Genomic DNA, 17,655 nt, shown 5'->3' with positions numbered 1-17,655 from the left:
CATGGAGAAATCACACAGCTGGTCTGCGACTACTTTCTCAAGGATCTTTGACATAAAGGGAAGATTAGATATTGGTCTATAGTTGGCTAACACCTCTGGATCCAGGGTGGGCTTTTTTTAGTAGAGGTTTAATTACAGCTACCTTAAAAGACTGTGGTACATAGCCTGTTAATAAGGATATATTGATCATATCTAATATATGAGTGTTAACTAAAGGAAAGACCTCCTTAAGTAGCCTAGTTGGGATGGGGTCTAAGAGACACGTTGATGATTTAGATGAAGAAATCACTGCGGTCAATTCTTGAAGAGAAATTGGGGAGAAGCAATCTAAATATAAATTAGGTCTTACAGCTGTGTTTGAGGTTAGACAGGCACTATCTGAGGACAGGAGGTCATGAATTTTGCCTCTAATAGTTAGAATTTTGTCATTAAAAAAGCTCATAAAAGCATTACTGCTAAGGGCTAAAGGAATACAAGGCTCAATAGAGCTTTGACTCTCAGTCAGCCTGGCTACAGTGCTGAAAAGAAACCTAGGGTTGTTCTTATTGTCTTCTATTAATGCTGAGTAATAGTTTGCTCTGGCATTGCGGAGGCCCCTCTTATAAGTTTTATAAATTATTAGTTTATAAAGTGTCCTCTTTCATAGTAACATATTCTGTAATAAATGTGTCATGACAGACTTTCTGGCTACCGACTCTCAGAGACTCACTATGAAGTGGTGGCCTCAGCCCTGAAGTCCAACCCCTCCCATCTGATAGAGCTGGACCTGAGTAACAACCGGGAGCTGAAGGATTCAGGAGTGAAGCTGCTGTCTGCTGGACTGGAGAGTCCACACTGTAGACTGGAGGCTCTGAGGTCAGTTCACTGACTGTAGCTTATGATGTTCTTTGTATATATATTCAACACAACTCTCTGACTGAAGCTTCATATTTTTGGTTCATATATTTTGGGGATTTTGCTTGAACACAAATCTGAAGACTTTTCAGTTTTTCCAAATATCTGAATATTTGGTATTTCAGGAGATGAAAAGTTTGACAGGACAGTTTTTCAGCTTGTGGTCCATCAGTGAGTGAAGATAATGTCAGTACTGATGAGGCTGTAGAGTGTGTGAGGGATATGAATGAGGTTGTTGAAGATCTGATGACAGCAGATGAAAACAGGCTGCAGACACTTTGAGCTTCTGTGTGAACAGAGAGAGAGAGAGACAGGTTAGAGAAAGACAAGAAAGACATGAATGCAAAGCTCAATAAAGATGAAGTTATGAAGTGTGGTGATGTTGATGATGTCAGAAGCTGATATGGCTGCTACAGCTGCTGTGGTGTGGTGTGCATTAAAGCAGAGCTCAGAGTAATAAACAGCAGCCCAACACAGGCCCAAACGTCCCAACAAAGAACCATCCAAGGTCTGTTTGAGGACTTTAGAAAGAAGCTGCAGAAGAAAAAGACTCTCTGCTGTAATGATGACAAAAAGATGTCAGGTGAGAGCAGTCATAGTGTTTGTGATTCAGAGCAACAACAGACTGTATGTAGTTTTATAAAGTTTCTGTTCTCTAATAAATCAAACTCTATTTAAGAATCATCTAACTTGTGTCCACCAGTAACTCTGTTAATGTACATATGACATGCGGCTGTTGTTTGAAGACACACTGGAACAAATGTGGAGCTCTCCTTTAAATGACATAAACCTACTGAGCTCCCAAATCCAGGAAGAAGAAGCTCATGTAATAAATGAAAGAATGAAGAGTTTGTAGTCCAACATGTCTGATTTGATATTGATCCTCTAATGATCAGCAGCATGTTATTAATCAGTGTTGACATGAATAGGTGTATGAATGTTGTGGTGACATTTGGATGATGTCTGTAGAAGGCTGACATTATGATGATCCACAATAATACAATGACAAAGTCACTCTACTCATGTTAGGGAAAAGCTCATTGATTAGGACATAGTAATGTTGAGCTACACATTTAAAACCTGAACACATCTGATTGGATTGAGTTTTATCTTCATCATTTATTCTTTGACACTAAACTGCAGACATGAGGCTGATATTTATGAGGTCAGATCAGAACTGATGACATTTACACTGAGATTAAATTGAGTTTTAAAATGTCAACTCCAAATTTAAAACTGAAAAACAGGATTTAAACATTTGAAAATGACATTTGTGTGTCACATTTACAGTTTAGACTTCCAGTGTGGAGCTGTACTGAGCTGTACAGTAAGTGAACTAAGTGAAGCCTCAGCTCTAAGTGAAACATCAGGATGTTAGTGAAGACAACCTACACTTCCTTCATATATCACAATAAACTGGCCTTTAATGACTTGATCCTGTTTAACCTGTCAAAATCCCACATTTCATTCAATCAAATCACTTCTTACTGTGTGTAATTATTGTAAATGTATTACATTTAATAAACACCTCTAATTCATGTCAATGCAGCAGATTTAAAACCTTAATATAACAAATCAAATCCTACACTGAATCATTCACTCCAAAGTCACTGCGTCTTCATTGGACACTGAATGACTTCAAGCAGGAACATTGTCTTCTAAACTTACATTTTATATTCTTTATTCAGATTGAGTGGCTGCAGTTTGTCAGAGATCAGCTGTGTTTCTCTGGCCTCAGCTCTGAAGTCCAACCCCTCCCATCTGACAGAGCTGGACCTGAGCTTCAACAACCTGCAGGATTCAGGAGTGAAGCTGCTGTGTGATTTTCTGGAGAGTCCACACTGTAGACTGAAGACTCTGAGGTCAGACACCATCACATACTTCTGCACCGAGATTAATATGATGTGAAAATGGCACTAAATTTAAGACATAAGGCTGATATTTAGGAGGTCAGATCAGAACTGATGACATTTACTTTGAGATTTAAATCATTTAAAGTGAGTTTTTGAAATGTCAAATTAAAATTTAAAACTGAAAAACAGGATTTAAACATTTCAATATGACTTAACCCTATGGGCCCGAACGACGCGTAGTGCGTCCAAATTCACACCTGTTCTTCTCTGTGGATTTCCTCCACGACCGTGCGTCATAATGAGAAGCCGCGCATGAAAATTGTAGCTTTCCGACAAGGCCAAGCACTTGTCGGTAGTCCAATGTTTTCACAACGAAAAAAAAGATAAATTTAAAAGATAAATTTACACTAAAATGATGTATAACAGAGCTTTCATACAGCTCTGCACACACATTACTGTTGGATGGATTACTTGTGAATGCAGGGTCGCATAGAAATGCCACGCATATCACATGAAAGCGCAGGAGCAGAGCTTTCCACACACATCATTATGCTGTCATCTTATCACGCTATAAATCCAGATTAATTGTCTACAAAATAAAAACCTGACGAATTTCTTTACAACCCATTATACAGATCTTGGTATCAGTCACTTCATATAGTGAGGAATATCGTATCTTACCACGTCTTAGGCTTGCGTGTGTTTCTCCCTGTCTATCCACATTTGTTGTCCGGCTTCCCCCCCCCCCCCCCCCATATATATAACTGAAACTGAAAAACAACAACAAACTTTGTTTACTGCAAACAAAGTGGCAAATATTATCTTGGAGGACATCATTGCACTTGGTTGACTATTTTTCTATGATCTTAGATGTAAATATTGCATGTTTCTTTCAGATAAAACACATTTTTGACTTGTGAATGAGTCAATGGAATTTCTTGCAATAATGAAAAAATACTGGCAATCATGTCCGCCTGGCACAAACCACATGTTTTGGACAGCTGTGAAGTGACAGAATGTCCCACCATCATGGTTCTTATATTGTCAGATTCCAGAGAGTCTCCCCTCTTCATATGTGGCAGAATATGTCAACTTCCAACTTGCTATGGTGAGATACATGTAAAAATGTAAGAATTTAGTAACACGGATTTGTTTTTTTCATTGATATAAAAATTAATATAAAATACAGGCACATAGAAGGACATGAAATGATGGCAAATCTGGTTAGCCCAGATTGTCCTGAAAAAAACTAGATATAGCATGTGTATGTAGCCTTTATAATGACTGTGATATGAGCTTAAAAGTAAAAATACCCCCCAAACGCCTAGGGCCCATAGGGTTAAGTTACTGAGTTAGTTCAACTTCATCTTTTCATAAAGTGTCTTTAATAAGAGAGACCTAAGAGCATCACACATACCAGGACTTAATTTTATCTCATTACGTGCCGCCACCACGGAATGCAGTGTTAAGAGGTCGCAGTCATTTCACATATTTCTGTTCAGGTTGGAACATTGTCTTCCAAATGTGGCGCACCTGAAATAGTGTGACCACATTTGTATGGTGAAAATGTGAGGGTAATTACCACTCTCATAATTTTATTTTATTGTACACGTTTATGTTCATATTAATATTCATCTGTTGAAATTACTGTGGTCCAAGCTAATTGTTATGGCACTAATGGAGTGAAGAATACGTTTTTGGGCAGAAGTGAGGCGGAACTTTTGTGTTTGTTTTGTTGTTCCGGGGAACCTGTATGGAGGGCGTTTCTCTCCTGTTTTCCTCAGAGGAAATCTGGAAGGAATCACAGCGCACCTTGTCCTCATTGCCTCTGTTCTACCTGCTTCATACAGGTCGGTAAACTGTAAATAAACTACAACTACCTCGTTATAAGGTCAGGCTTTATTTACGTGACTGTTTGCTGGAAGTATGGAGTGTTTATCGTGACTTTTACATGCATAAAAGAACCGTAAAAAAAGTTAGTTCATTGGAGTTTGAGGTGACGCCATTTTGTGTCACAAACGTGACCTGGAAGTGTCAAGTGTTTAAGAGCTCCTGCACATTGTGAATATTACAAAAATATATTTGTAATTAGTATGCACTTTACTTAATAAGCAATTGGTTAAAATTTAAAGATTAAAATAGTTCATTGAATGTTGATTGTTTATGATGTGATGAAGTGTGTTTCCTTCTAACATACATTGGTAAAACATGTAACACAAGCATTTCATAGTAATAATGAAAGGTACAGCATACTGTATTAAAGGGGACATTTCATGTCACTGAGTTACACTCAATGTGAAAAATATTTTAAGCAGTAGTATACTGTGAGAAGGGCGGCACAGTGGTATGGTGGTTAGCACTGTCGCCTCACAGCAAGAGATTTCCTGATCCGATCCCGGGTGTGGGAGCCCTTCTGTGTGGAGTTTGCATGTTCTCCCTGTGTCAGCGTGGGTTTCCTCCAGGTGCTCTGACATGTTCTCCCGTGTCAGCATGGGTTTCCTCCAGGTGCTCTGACATGTTCTCCCTGTGTCAGCGTGGGTTTCCTCCAGGTGCTCCAGCTTCCTCCCACAGTCCAAAGACATGCAGTTTAATTGGTGACTCTAAATTGTCCGTAGGTGTGAATGTGAGTGTGAATGGTTGTCTGTCTCTATGTGTCAGCCCTGTGATAGTCTGGTGACCTGTCCAGGGTGAACCCTGCCTCTCACCCAGTGTCAGCTGGGATAGGCTCCACCCCCCGCGACCCTCAAGAGGATAAGCGGTTATAAAATGGATGGATGGATACTGTGAGAAATGTACTTTAATTATTAATGTCAACATTTTGTGTTTATCACAGAAATGGATGCTTTAATGAAACTGTGAGAGTCGTGAGATACTGAAAGTGATGGACTGAACATAGAGAAGAGACTGAGAAGAACAAAAGAAACTGAAATGCACAGACCTGAAATCTGTTATTTACGTGTGGCTTGTTAATAAAACAACAAGCAGAAGCAATCTGGAAGGAAATGCAGCATACCTTATCCTCATAGCCTCCTTTCTACCTGCTTCACACAGGTTACATTTTTGTTACTGTGGTTAACATCCCTGGACCCATAACATGAAGTTAAATCTTCTGTTCTTTATTCAGTTTGTGGGACTGCAGCTTGTCAGAGATCAGCTGCGTTTCTTTGGCCTCAGCTCTGAAGTCCAACCCCTCCCATCTGACAGAGCTGGACCTGAGTGACAACAACCTGCAGGATTCAGGAGTGAAGCTGCTGTGTGATTTTCTGCAGAGTCCACACTGTAGACTGAAGACTCTGAGGTCAGTTCACTGACTCTCTGTTACTGTTGTAGATCTTACATGTTTAAGAATTGAACCTAATTTCTGTACAAACATAACTTCTTTCTATAAAGTTGTGAATGAACTTTTGTTCATATTTTCATGTTTCTTGTATAAATGTAGTCTGCAGTCACACAGACTTGTGTTTCTTAATTTTATTCAGATTAAGTTACTGCAAGTTGTCAGAGATCAGCTGTGTTTCTCAGGCCTCAGCTCTGAAGTCCAACCCCTCCCATCTGACAGAGCTGGACCTGAGCCACAACAACCTGCAGGATTCAGGAGTGAAGCTGCTGTGTGATTTTCTGGAGAGTCCACACTGTAGACTGAAGACTCTGAGGTCAGACACCATCACATACTTCTGTACTGTGATTAATATGATTTGAAAGTGGCACTAAATTTAAGACATAAGGCTGATATTTATGAGGTCAGATCAGAACTGATGACATTTACACTGAGATTAAATTGAGTTTTTAAAATGTCAACTCCAAATTTAAAACTGAAAAACAGGATTTAAACATTTGAAAATGACATTTGTGTGTCACATTTACAGTTTAGACTTCCAATGTGGAGCTGTACTGAGCTGTACAGTAAGTGAACTAAGTGAAGCCTCCGCTCTAAGTGAAACATCAGGATGTTAGTGATGACAACCTACACTTCCTTCATATATCAGAATAAACTGGCCTTTAATGACTTGATCCTGTTTAACCTGTCAAAATCCCACATTTCATTCAATCAAATCACTTCTTACTGTGTGTAATTATTGTAAATGTCTTACATTTAATAAACACCTCTAATTCATGTCAATGCAGCAGATTTAAAACCTTAATATAACAAATCAAATCCTACACTGAATCACTCACTCCAAAGTCACTGTGTCTTTATTGAAGTAGCAGCACGTTGTCATTAATATTAATGAGAACTCTTTTTTACTTTTTGTATTTACAGTTTTTAACCTGCATCCTGTTGACTTCAGCTGTTTGGAGTTTCCATTTTCTAAACTTGTACATTCTAAACCTTCTTCAGCTCTGAACACATTATTAAACACTGAATGATTTCAAGCAGGAACATTGTCTTCTAAACTTACATCTTTTATTCTTCATTCAGATTGAGGCGTTGCAGTTTGTCAGAGATCAGCTGTGTTTCATTGGGCTCAGCTCTGAAGTCCAACCCCTCCCATCTGACAGAGCTGGACCTGAGCCTCAACAAGCTGCAGGATTCAGGAGTGAAGCTGCTGTGTGATTTTCTGGAGAGTCCACACTGTAGACTGAAGACTCTGAGGTCAGTTCACTGACTCTCTGTTACTGTTGTAGATCTTACATGTTTAACAATTGAACCTAATTTATGTACAAACATAACTTCTGTCTTTAAAGTTGTAAATGAACTGTTGTTCATATTTTCATGTTTCTTGTATAAATGTAGTCTGTAGTCACACAGACTTGTGTTTCTTTAATTAACAGTTGATTTATTGAATCTTTGTCCAACACAGCAGTTTACAGGAGAAAACACACAAGTGGAATATCAAAGATTCAACAATAGAATAGAATCAAATAAAGTAATAATCACACAGGACCAACTGTGTGTGAAATAAACACAACATTTACACACATTAGTACACAGAGATTCAACTCCACATGTCTACACAGATGCACGTGTGCATTAGTCAAACATATGTGGTCATCAACCCACAACAGACTGTGAAATATTTCCCATGTAGCTCCTAAAAGCAGAGCAGCATTTATCAGAGAGATGTGGTTTTCTTTTGAGACTGAACATGATTTTTTCTGATGTCATATACAAGGACATTTCTTGGAGCCACATGGAGACAGGGGGAGGATCTGTACTTTTCCATCATACAGCAATACATTTATTAGCAGCCATCATGGCCAGTTTGATCAAGTGAAGCTTGTTTCTTTTGGAGAGAGGGATATCAGATACGTTGCCTAGTCAGGCTAGTTTAGGTGAACAGGAGATCTCAAAGCCAATCATCTCTTGAAGAATCTCCAATATTGATCCCCAATAAAGTCTGAATTTATGACATTTCCAGAAGATGTGAATAAGGTTACCTGTCTCTGTTTTACATGGAGGGCAAAGATGTGAAATGGATTCATTGATCCTACGGAGTCTTTGTGGGGTCAAATAGGTTCTGTGGATAATGTTGAACTGTAAAAGCTTATGGCAGCTGTTCTATGAGAAGGATAGTGCTTCCTCACATATTGATTCACATCTACTGTCTTCAAAAGTACATTCCAGCTCCTGCTCCCATTTGGTCCTCAAGTTTAGGAGTTTAGTCTCTGTGAGGACCAAATACTGTGACATGTCTATTTCATTTTATTTCTTTATTGGCACACATGTAAAACTGCTTTAAATCTAAATAGTAATAAATAAATAAATAAATGTGTCAGGAGAAGTAAAAAAAACTACAGGCTTATACAAATGGATCTTCCCTTATCTTCAGGAGAAAAACAGACAAAAAACTGAATTAACAATATACTGGAGAATACAAGAAAAGATAAATGACAACAGGAAGCACACTGAGTTGTCAGTGAAAAAATAATTATTAAAAAACAAGAAATATATCGGGCACAGAACAGAGAAAGCATTAAAAAGGGTTGGGGGGGGTACATTTCTATACAATCAAATAAATAATTAGACATCATGAATTAATTATTATGATAATTTTAATAAATTCCAAGGATGAAGAGCTTTGAGGACAAAATGTCTCTGTGGTGTTTAAAGAAAGTTTGTTCAAGAAAGTATGGAAAATGTCCACTGTTAGTAGTTAAAGAATTTAAAGGATCAATACAGTATTGATCCTCTAATGATCAGCAGCATGTTATTAATCAGTGTTGACATGAATAGGTGTATGAATGTTGTGGTGACATTTGGATGATGTCTGTAGAAGGCTGACATTATGATGATCCACAATAATACAATGACAAAGTCACTCTACTCATTTTAGGGAAAAGCTCATTGATTAGGACATAGTAATGTTGAGCTACACATTTAAATCTGAACACATCTGATTGGATCATTAATGGAGTTTTATCTTCATCATTTATTCTTTATTCAGATTGAGGGGTTGCAGTTTGTCAGAGATCAGCTGTGTTTCTCTGGCATCAGCTCTGAAGTCCAACTCCTCCCATGTGACAGAGCTGGAGCTGAGTGGAAACAAGCTGCAGGATTCGGGAGTGAAGCTGCTGTCTGATCTTGTGGAGAGGCCACACTGTAGACTGGAGACTCTGAGGTCAGTGGATGTTGCAGTCAGTCAGTGTTGATGAGCCTTATGTATTGTATATACGTCTCAGTTCTTCACTGTTAAAGGTTCATCTGTCACATTGACTGGAGTCCAGAAGATGAGGAGGAAGATTTGACCTCTGCTCATAACATAACTGCTGTATTTGTGTTTATTCCTTCAGGGTAACTGGCAGAGTATACAGAGCTACACCTGTCAGACATGAAGGAGGTGAGTAAAAGCCCACTGGAATACCTTAAAGAAAGTGTGTTAAAGCAGGAGCATAACTGGAAGATTGTCTGCTGTGTGCTTTATGGTGCTGGTTAATCCCAGTAACCACAGCAGGTCTTTGTCTTTGTTCTGTTCTGCTTTGCATGTTGGGAAACATGATGTCTTGCTGCACCACTGTCTTGAATCTCTGTCTTACCTTGGTATCAACCCTCTTTAGACTTGGTCTTGACTTAAACATGATGTTGTTCTACATTTGGACTTTATTGAAGGGTTTGTCAGTAGATGCCAACAGGAAACATGGGGACAGAGACATGCTACAAAGGGCTCTGCTCGTCTTGAACTGGGGACGTTGCTGTTTCAGGTTTCTGAATGTTTGGTCTCCAGGATGTCCAAAAGTGAGTTTGACATGTGCTGTGTGTCTTCTTCTGTCCATCTGATGTCTCTAATCACCCAGCTGATGTGTCCACGTCAAAGACAAACCTGGATGTGTCTGAGGACAGAAGAGAGGACAGTGTGGATGAAGAGGATCAGCTGTGTCCTGATGATCCAGAGAGGTTGAAGCAGCAGCAGCAGCAGCTGGTGTGTGAAGAGGATCTGAACACAAATATCAGTTTTTCACTTGAACATTTTTATTAATTTGTCAGTGATCAGACTGGGGTTTCTTAGTTTCACCCCCTCCAGGGTTTAATATTCCTTCTCTTCTTCATCCTCCTTTTCCTCTCACTCTCTGTTCCTTCCTCTTCCATCAGAAACTCCTCCAAACTCATTTCTACATCCTCATCTATGAAACCAGCAGCTGCTGTCCAACAGAGTCCTGCAGGCTTCACTTGTGCAGGATCATTTCACTGAGTACTAACAATAATGGAGTCATTTTGACACAGAGCAGTGAAGTGATGAATACATAGTAAAGAGTAAACATAGAGTAGAAAGTGAAGCAGTGTGGATCCTGTCACCTGTACATAACTGGGAGAGTTGGGTGGCCAGTTTCTGCTCCCGTCTCAATGTGTTCTAATGAACTCTGTTTGTTCCTTTTTAAACTTTAGGACACGTTAAGTTTCACACCTGAACTGTTGACAGAGTCTGGAAAGACTTCATACAGGTGACCACATCAGAATATGCACAATACTTCAACCTCATCAACCCCTTCAACACTTACACTTTAACCTACACTTCACCTCCTTTCATCACTTACACTTTAACCTCCACTTCACCTTCTTTCATCACTTACACTTTAACCTTCACTTCACCTCCTTTCATCACTTACACTTTAACCTACACTTCACCTCTTTTAACCTCGACTTCATCTCCTTTCAGCACGCACACTTTAACCTCCACTTTACCTCCTTTCATCACACACTTTAACCTCCACTTCACCTCCTTTCATCACTTACACTTTAACCTCCACTTCACCTCTTTTCAGCACTTACACTTTAACCTCCACTTCACCTCCTTTCATCACTCACAGTTTTACCTACATTTCACCTCCTTTCATCACTTACACTTCAGCCTCCACTTCACCTCCTTTCATCACTCACACTTTAACCTCCACTTCACCTCCTTTCATCACTCACACTTTAACCTCCACTTCACCTCTTTTCAGCACTTACACTTTAACCTTCACTTCACCTCTTTTAACCTCGACTTCATGTCCTTTCAGCACTCACACTCTAACCTCCACTTCATCTCCTTTCATCACACACGTTAACCTCCACTTCACCTCCTTTCATCACTTACACTTTAACCTCCACTTCACCTCTTTTCAGCACTTACACTTTAACCTTCACTTCACCTCCTTTCATCACTTACACTTCAGCCTCCACTTCACCTCCTTTCACCACTCACACTTTAACGTCCACTTCACCTCCTTTTATCACTCTCAATTCAACCTCCACTTCATCTCCTTTCATCGCTTACACTTTAACCTCCACTTCACCTCCTTTCATCACCTGCAGTTTAACCTCCACTTCACCTCCTTTCATCACTCACACTTTAACCTTCACTTCACCTCCTTTCATCACTCACACTTTAACCTACACTTCACCTCTTTTAACCTCTACTTCATCTCCTTTCAGCACTCCCACATTAACCTCCACTTCACCTCCTTTCATCACACACTTTAACCTCCACTTCACCTCCTTTTATCACTTACACTTTAACCTCCACTTCACCTCTTTTCAGCACTTACACTTTAACCTCCACTTCACCTCCTTTCATCACCTGCAGTTTAACCTCCACTTCACCTCCTTTCATCACTCACACTTTAACCTTCACTTCACCTCCTTTCATCACTCACACTTTAACCTACACTTCACCTCTTTTAACCTCTACTTCATCTCCTTTCAGCACTCACACTTTAACCTCCACTTCACCTCCTTTCATCACACACTTTAACCTCCACTTCACCTCCTTTTATCACTTACACTTTAACCTCCACTTCACCTCTTTTCAGCACTTACACTTTAACCTCCACTTCACCTCCTTTCATCACTCACACTTTAACCTTCACTTCACCTCCTTTCATCACTCACACTTTAACCTACACTTCACCTCTTTTAACCTCTACTTCATCTCCTTTCAGCACTCACACTTTAACCTCCACTTCACCTCCTTTCATCACCTGCAGTTTAACCTCCACTTCACCTCCTTTCATCACTCACACTTTAACCTTCACTTCACCTCCTTTCATCACTCACACTTTAACCTACACTTCACCTCTTTTAACCTCTACTTCATCTCCTTTCAGCACTCACACTTTAACCTCCACTTCACCTCCTTTCATCACACACTTTAACCTCCACTTCACCTCCTTTTATCACGTACACTTTAACCTCCACTTCACTTCTTTTCAGCACTTACACTTTAACGTCCACTTTACCTCCTTTCATCACTTACACTTCAGCCTCCACTTCACCTCCTTTCACCACTCACACTTTAACCTACATTTGACCTCCTTTCATTTCTTACACTTTAACCTACACTTGACCTCCTTTCATTTCTTACACTTTAACCTACACTTGACCTCCTTTCATCTCTTACACCTTAACCTACAGTTGACCTCCTTTCATCACTTACACTTTAACCTTCACTTCACCTCCTTTCATTACTTACACTTTAACCTTCACTTCAACTCCTTTCATCACTTATACTTTAACCTACTATCTAACTACTACTATTGAACCTATTTCACATTCATTAGTTTTTGAAGCAGTTCAAACTGTTTTAGTTTTAGTTTCCAGTTTAGTTTTAGTTCTTATGTAGTTTCAGTTTATTACAAATATTTTCACTGCTGATTTTAGTTTTAGTTTTAGTTTACTATGATAACCCTGCTTAAAGCATCAGTATACTGCATCAGAACTGCAAGTCAGATGGTCCAACAGCTTCAGAAACCCCTCCACACACACTTCACCTGTCAGTTCGACTCCTTTCAGTGTATACTGTTCACTTTGAACACTCATACACTTCATACTTGTGCAGCTGCTGCTTCACTCTATTGTGCACAAAGTCAGTTTGGTCTCTAATTTTTTAAGTGATGCAACAATCACATTTGTAGTTTTTCTGAATTCTTACCAGGACAAAAGCTGGATGGATTTAGTGTTTGTGTTGCCTGGCAGATGCTGTGTGCACTAACCCTGACTTTAGTCCCAAATTTGTTCCACGAGGTTTTTAGAATCAGCAAGATTGTTTTTTGTTTAATGTTCAGGTTGAGGTCAGGACACCTGATCAATCACCTAAAGAATCAATGATGTGTCTGTAGGACGATGGGATGGATCGCAGGTTGTGACCTCACAGAAAGGAAGATGACATCATGTTAAACACCACGTACAAGATGAATAAAAACACAGAGCGTCTGCACGCGGCTCAACTCAACACATCATTGACCAACAGACTGAAAGCTTGTTGTAATCAGTCCTTCTGTGTCCTACAGGTTCAGGTGTCCTGGTCCAGGTGTGTTCCAGTGTGCTTTGACTGGACTGGTGTTTGTTATGGCTCAGGAGGCGGAGCTGCTGTACAACACTGTCCAATGGGATGAAATCGTCCTCCAGTCAGCTGGCAAGATGGCTGCAGGGCCGCTGTTTGAAATCAAGTGTTCAGAGGAAGCTGCTGTCTGTCAGCTCCACCTCCCACACTGTGAAATTCTGGATGGTAAAAGATGAGTTTGAGAGTTTTGTTAGAACAATGATAAATCTCTGAAGTCCTGGTGGTTGGTCTCTCCTGGTGTCGCTGTAGGTTCACCTGAGGTGATCACTGATGGCGGCTGGTCCTCCTCTGGCCAAGGAGCTGCTTAGTGAACATGAAGGGGTTGGCCAGGAATGCTGCTCTTTCTCTTGCCCTCTCTCTCCGCCTCCTTCTTTGGCTCCCATACACCAACACTGACAGCTGTGTTTGATAAGTTGCTCAACCTGGGCAACAGTTATCTTCCACAACGACTAGACTCACTGAATACATTAAAATTAGGAGTAACATTGTCCTGAGGTTGTTATCAGCCAAACAAAAGTTTAACAACTCTGTGTGTTCACAGCTCCGCTCCCTGATGGCCTGTTGTCTGTTGTCCACATCACTGACGATGGAATGAGCGTCCTCAAGTCGCAGGAGATTACAGACACTCATGTGGTTGTCACCTCACCTCTCTGCCTTTGGCCTGGTCTGGGATATCGTCACGAGGTTTTTGAGCAACCTAAAACTAGTCAGCGGCCAAGTTCTGCTGTTCCTCGGACCACCAATCCCAGAAACACAGAGGCAAAAACTCAATGTGCTTCTCCTGCCAAGAACCATCCCTCTGACGGAGGTGACATGTTACAGCTGTCAGCTGATTTTTCTGAAAGGACACATTCACAGTTTTTCAAGTCAGTCTAAAAACAACAGTCAGATGTTCAAATGAACCCTGAAACAGTTTATACTAAAACTTTGAGTGTCACAAAGTCAGTCAAGTTTTGATAATAGAATAATTCAAACTTTCTCTGGCTGTAACGTCTCAGACAGATTTCCTGTTTTTCTTTGTATTATATGACTAATTTAATATTAAGCTGTTCCAATGTCTCTGTAGGTGAGCCCACAACAGCAACTTTGCAAGAACATCCAGGCTCCTTCCACATGTAAACTCATCAAAGATCAAAGTTACACTGCTCACTGTCCTCAGGCCATTAAAGTACAGCCTAAGGTGAGGACTTTTAATTCAAGTCTTTGTTAGTGCCGTAACATGCTGGTACGATTCATCAGACCTTCACACTTTGGATACCGTGGAGATACTCACACTTTGGTTTTCAGAAAGCAGAGTTCGACCTGGAGTTTGGACCAAATTATCACCCAACGTTTGAGATCCGCCTGCCTACAAACACACCAGAAGTGACTGTAACAGTCCAAGATGAAAGACAGACAAGAGTCTGGGAGCATGACGTTGATCTGATGGGTAAAGTCTTCGTCCACCTGCAGCATCACTCCATCTGATACACATACAACAGAAAAGAATAAAGTAGACCCAACACCGATGATGTTAGTATGAAGTGGAAATGAGCCCTGATCAGTGGGTCATGATTAACACTTGCCGTCTTTATTTGTGCTTCAGTAGACTGAAACATGGCAGTAGAACACAACACCAGATATTTCCCCATGAAAACAGTTCAAAGAAGGACTTAGTATCTATTTCCAGAGAGAACTGTCTGTGGAGCTCCTGTGAAATATTTCTTCTTAGATCCAGTTCATGTGTTCTTGTTTCTTGGTTACAAACCTTGAGATCAAGTCTGTACACTTTATGCCACGTGATGCCGTTCTTAAAATGTTGAATCGTGCCTTATGACTGAGCGATGATTAAATCTGCAGGTGCTTGAATTTCAGCCTGATTATATGAACTGTGAATATTCTGTTTCCTTATTTGGAGGAAAAAGGTGTCAGAGCGTCTTTCTGCTGCGCTCCAGCAGCACTACACCTCTGAATGGGAAGAAAAACATTTCAGCTCATTGAAGCTGTGAAGTTGATGTATCCCTGACGTCTCACTTCCTTCCTGAGGACAGTTATCAGTTTCATAGTAAGAGGGACCCAGAGCTTCTTTCTGTGTTTGTGAGGCAGATTAATGAAGCTTCAGGATGAGCTAACACATGAGTGCCAGTGTTACATCGTAGGGAACAAGAGACAGAGTGAACAAACTTGGCCTCCATGTCACGGGCAGAAACACTTGTTAGTGGTATTGAGGAGTACGGACCACACCAGCATCTAAACTGACTGAAGTCACATTTCAAGTCAAGTCCATCTTATTTATATAGCTCAATATCACAAATCTCAGTGTGTCTCAAGAAGCTTTACAGTTAAACAAATATCTTTCCTCGGTTATCTTCCAGGTTCAAGAGAGCAAATTCGACAGAGGAGCGTCCCAGCAGAGGACAGTGTCCCAGCAGAGGACAGGGTCCCAGCAGAGGACAGCGTCCCAGCAGAGCAGAGGCTGTTCTCAGTTCGGACACAGTTTGTCAGCAGAGTGTCTGATCCTAATCTGAACCAGCTTCTGGATAAACTCCTGGAGCGTCAGGTTATAAATGATGATGAAATGCAGTCGGCCAGAGCAAAACTCAGAGCAGACAAAGCACGACATGTGATCGACACGGTGCGGAACAAGGGAACTGAAGCCTGTTCAGTTCTGATCGCTGCTCTCTGTGAGGTGGATCCACATCTTTCCAGAGTGCTGAAATTAAGCTGAAGCAAAAACAAGAAACTGAGGAGTGTGATGATGAATCTCTGTAAGAGCTGACTGTTTCACATTACTTACTGTCATCTTTGAATGAAAGGTTTTAATAAGTGGACTTTCACTCTGAAAGTGATTGAGTTAAGAGGGAGAAAGAGGTGTTGTTCTCTCATTCAGCCACTAGATGGAGGCAGAACTTCACTGATGGACAAAGAAGAAGCAGCTGGAGCATCAGATAGATGTGAAAATAATCATTTAGAAAAACATCAAGAAAGATTTCCAAGTGAAGATTATGAACCTGAACTTGGCTGCATAAAACTACTTAGGGCTAAGGTGTCCCTTCAATTTTCATCTGAGGGCCTGTGTTTACAGAGTGTTTTTCTTGGTGCTGGGTCGAGCCTCATCCCAGCGCTTCATAAAAACAAGCGCTCACAGCTTTTTTTTTTTTAATGACAACAACACCTTGACCTGAATGTTATTTAGACAGCTAACGTAACGCTACAGAGGGTTGACTTCACAGTCAACAACAAGCTGACAATGGTACGGTGCTGAAACACAGCACTCAGCAACATTCAGTGTCTGGGTAATTGGCTCCCATTAATGGACTTTTCTGTCTTTGTTTGTTTCTGACTGACCAACACCTGCTCATCCCAACTTATCAAATACCTCCGCTTTGTTAGTGGGCGTACACGTCAAACTATGACGCCCTAGGTGGCCTCCTGCGTCTGTTATGGACATTTATGAACAGCACGTCAATTTATGCTTGATAAATGCATTGTGTCTTTTCAAATTACACTTTAGTTGTCATTGGAAATGTACAGTTTCTGCATACAGGGTTTTTAAAGAAAATAAAATTACCACATAGATCAAACACTTTGAGTTTATGGTGATTTCCTTAGATTTAGGCAGCAAAAGCACTTGGTTAGGTTTTGGAAGAAAAAAACCCCAAACATCCTAGTTTGGCTTAAAATTCACACGGGAGCTGAACAGCTGGCTCCCAGGTGAAAGTCCGGAGATATTTGACCCGGCCCATATATAGTCTTGAGGTTTGTTGTGTGTGGGTCTTTTCAGCTGGCTATGGGAGATGTCTCTTTCACCTAACTAAGACCAGTTTACTTTGCTTGTTTCCTCAACGTAAAACACACTTCGTTCAAACTAGACAGCAAAAAAAAGAAGACAAAAAAAAAACCAACTCAGCAGAACAGTCTTGGTTAGTCCTTCTAATGTTCCCACAATCAGCAACTCTGGCTTGGTTGAAATAAATCCTTAATTCACAGGGTAAGATGTGAAGATATGCTGGTTCTGACGTTACACGCTGTTTTCCTGCACTGTCCAGCTGCTGCCTGCTGAGCAGCTCTCACTTCTTCTCTAGAGGCAGATCATTGAATCAGCAACATTAGATGAACAAAATTCAGCTGCAAAACAACAGCTGATGTTCTCAGCCAGTCGCTGATAGCAG

The 17,655-nt window shown here is 40.5% G+C and overlaps 2 protein-coding genes and 1 long non-coding RNA gene across 3 annotated transcripts; 2 read left to right on the top strand and 1 right to left on the bottom strand.

Moving 5' to 3' along the window:
- Positions 1 to 678: 678 nt before the first annotated feature.
- On the top strand, positions 679 to 6,400 carry LOC125881643 (ribonuclease inhibitor-like; the record flags this gene model as incomplete). The annotated part of the gene is made up of 5 exons (XM_049564869.1): positions 679 to 855; positions 2,583 to 2,756; positions 4,532 to 4,597; positions 5,872 to 6,045; positions 6,270 to 6,400. Coding segments are annotated over 5 exons (604 nt in total), but the record flags the coding sequence as incomplete, so codon positions are not given.
- A 1,542-nt stretch (positions 6,401 to 7,942) lies between these two features.
- Positions 7,943 to 17,067, top strand: LOC125881642 (caspase recruitment domain-containing protein 8-like). Its single transcript, XM_049564868.1, is given in 10 exon segments — positions 7,943 to 7,959; positions 9,480 to 9,526; positions 9,981 to 10,105; positions 10,570 to 10,625; positions 13,452 to 13,669; positions 14,046 to 14,145; positions 14,147 to 14,312; positions 14,571 to 14,684; positions 14,792 to 14,933; positions 15,859 to 17,067. Coding segments are annotated over 10 exon segments (1,338 nt in total). The 3' UTR covers positions 16,212 to 17,067.
- LOC125882032 (uncharacterized) lies at positions 11,627 to 13,176 on the bottom strand. The gene is made up of 3 exons (XR_007448288.1): positions 12,131 to 13,176; positions 11,780 to 12,001; positions 11,627 to 11,743 (listed from the first exon to the last, which is right to left on the bottom strand). It is a non-coding gene; the product is annotated as an uncharacterized LOC125882032 (long non-coding RNA).
- Positions 17,068 to 17,655: the final 588 nt, after the last annotated feature.

The sequence above is a fragment of the Epinephelus fuscoguttatus genome, linkage group LG21 (assembly GCF_011397635.1).
Source record: "Epinephelus fuscoguttatus linkage group LG21, E.fuscoguttatus.final_Chr_v1".
In the NCBI taxonomy this organism is placed as follows: domain Eukaryota; kingdom Metazoa; phylum Chordata; class Actinopteri; order Perciformes; family Serranidae; genus Epinephelus; species Epinephelus fuscoguttatus.
Note: the sequence above shows the minus strand (reverse complement) of the source record. Positions and strands in the feature narration are given on the sequence as shown.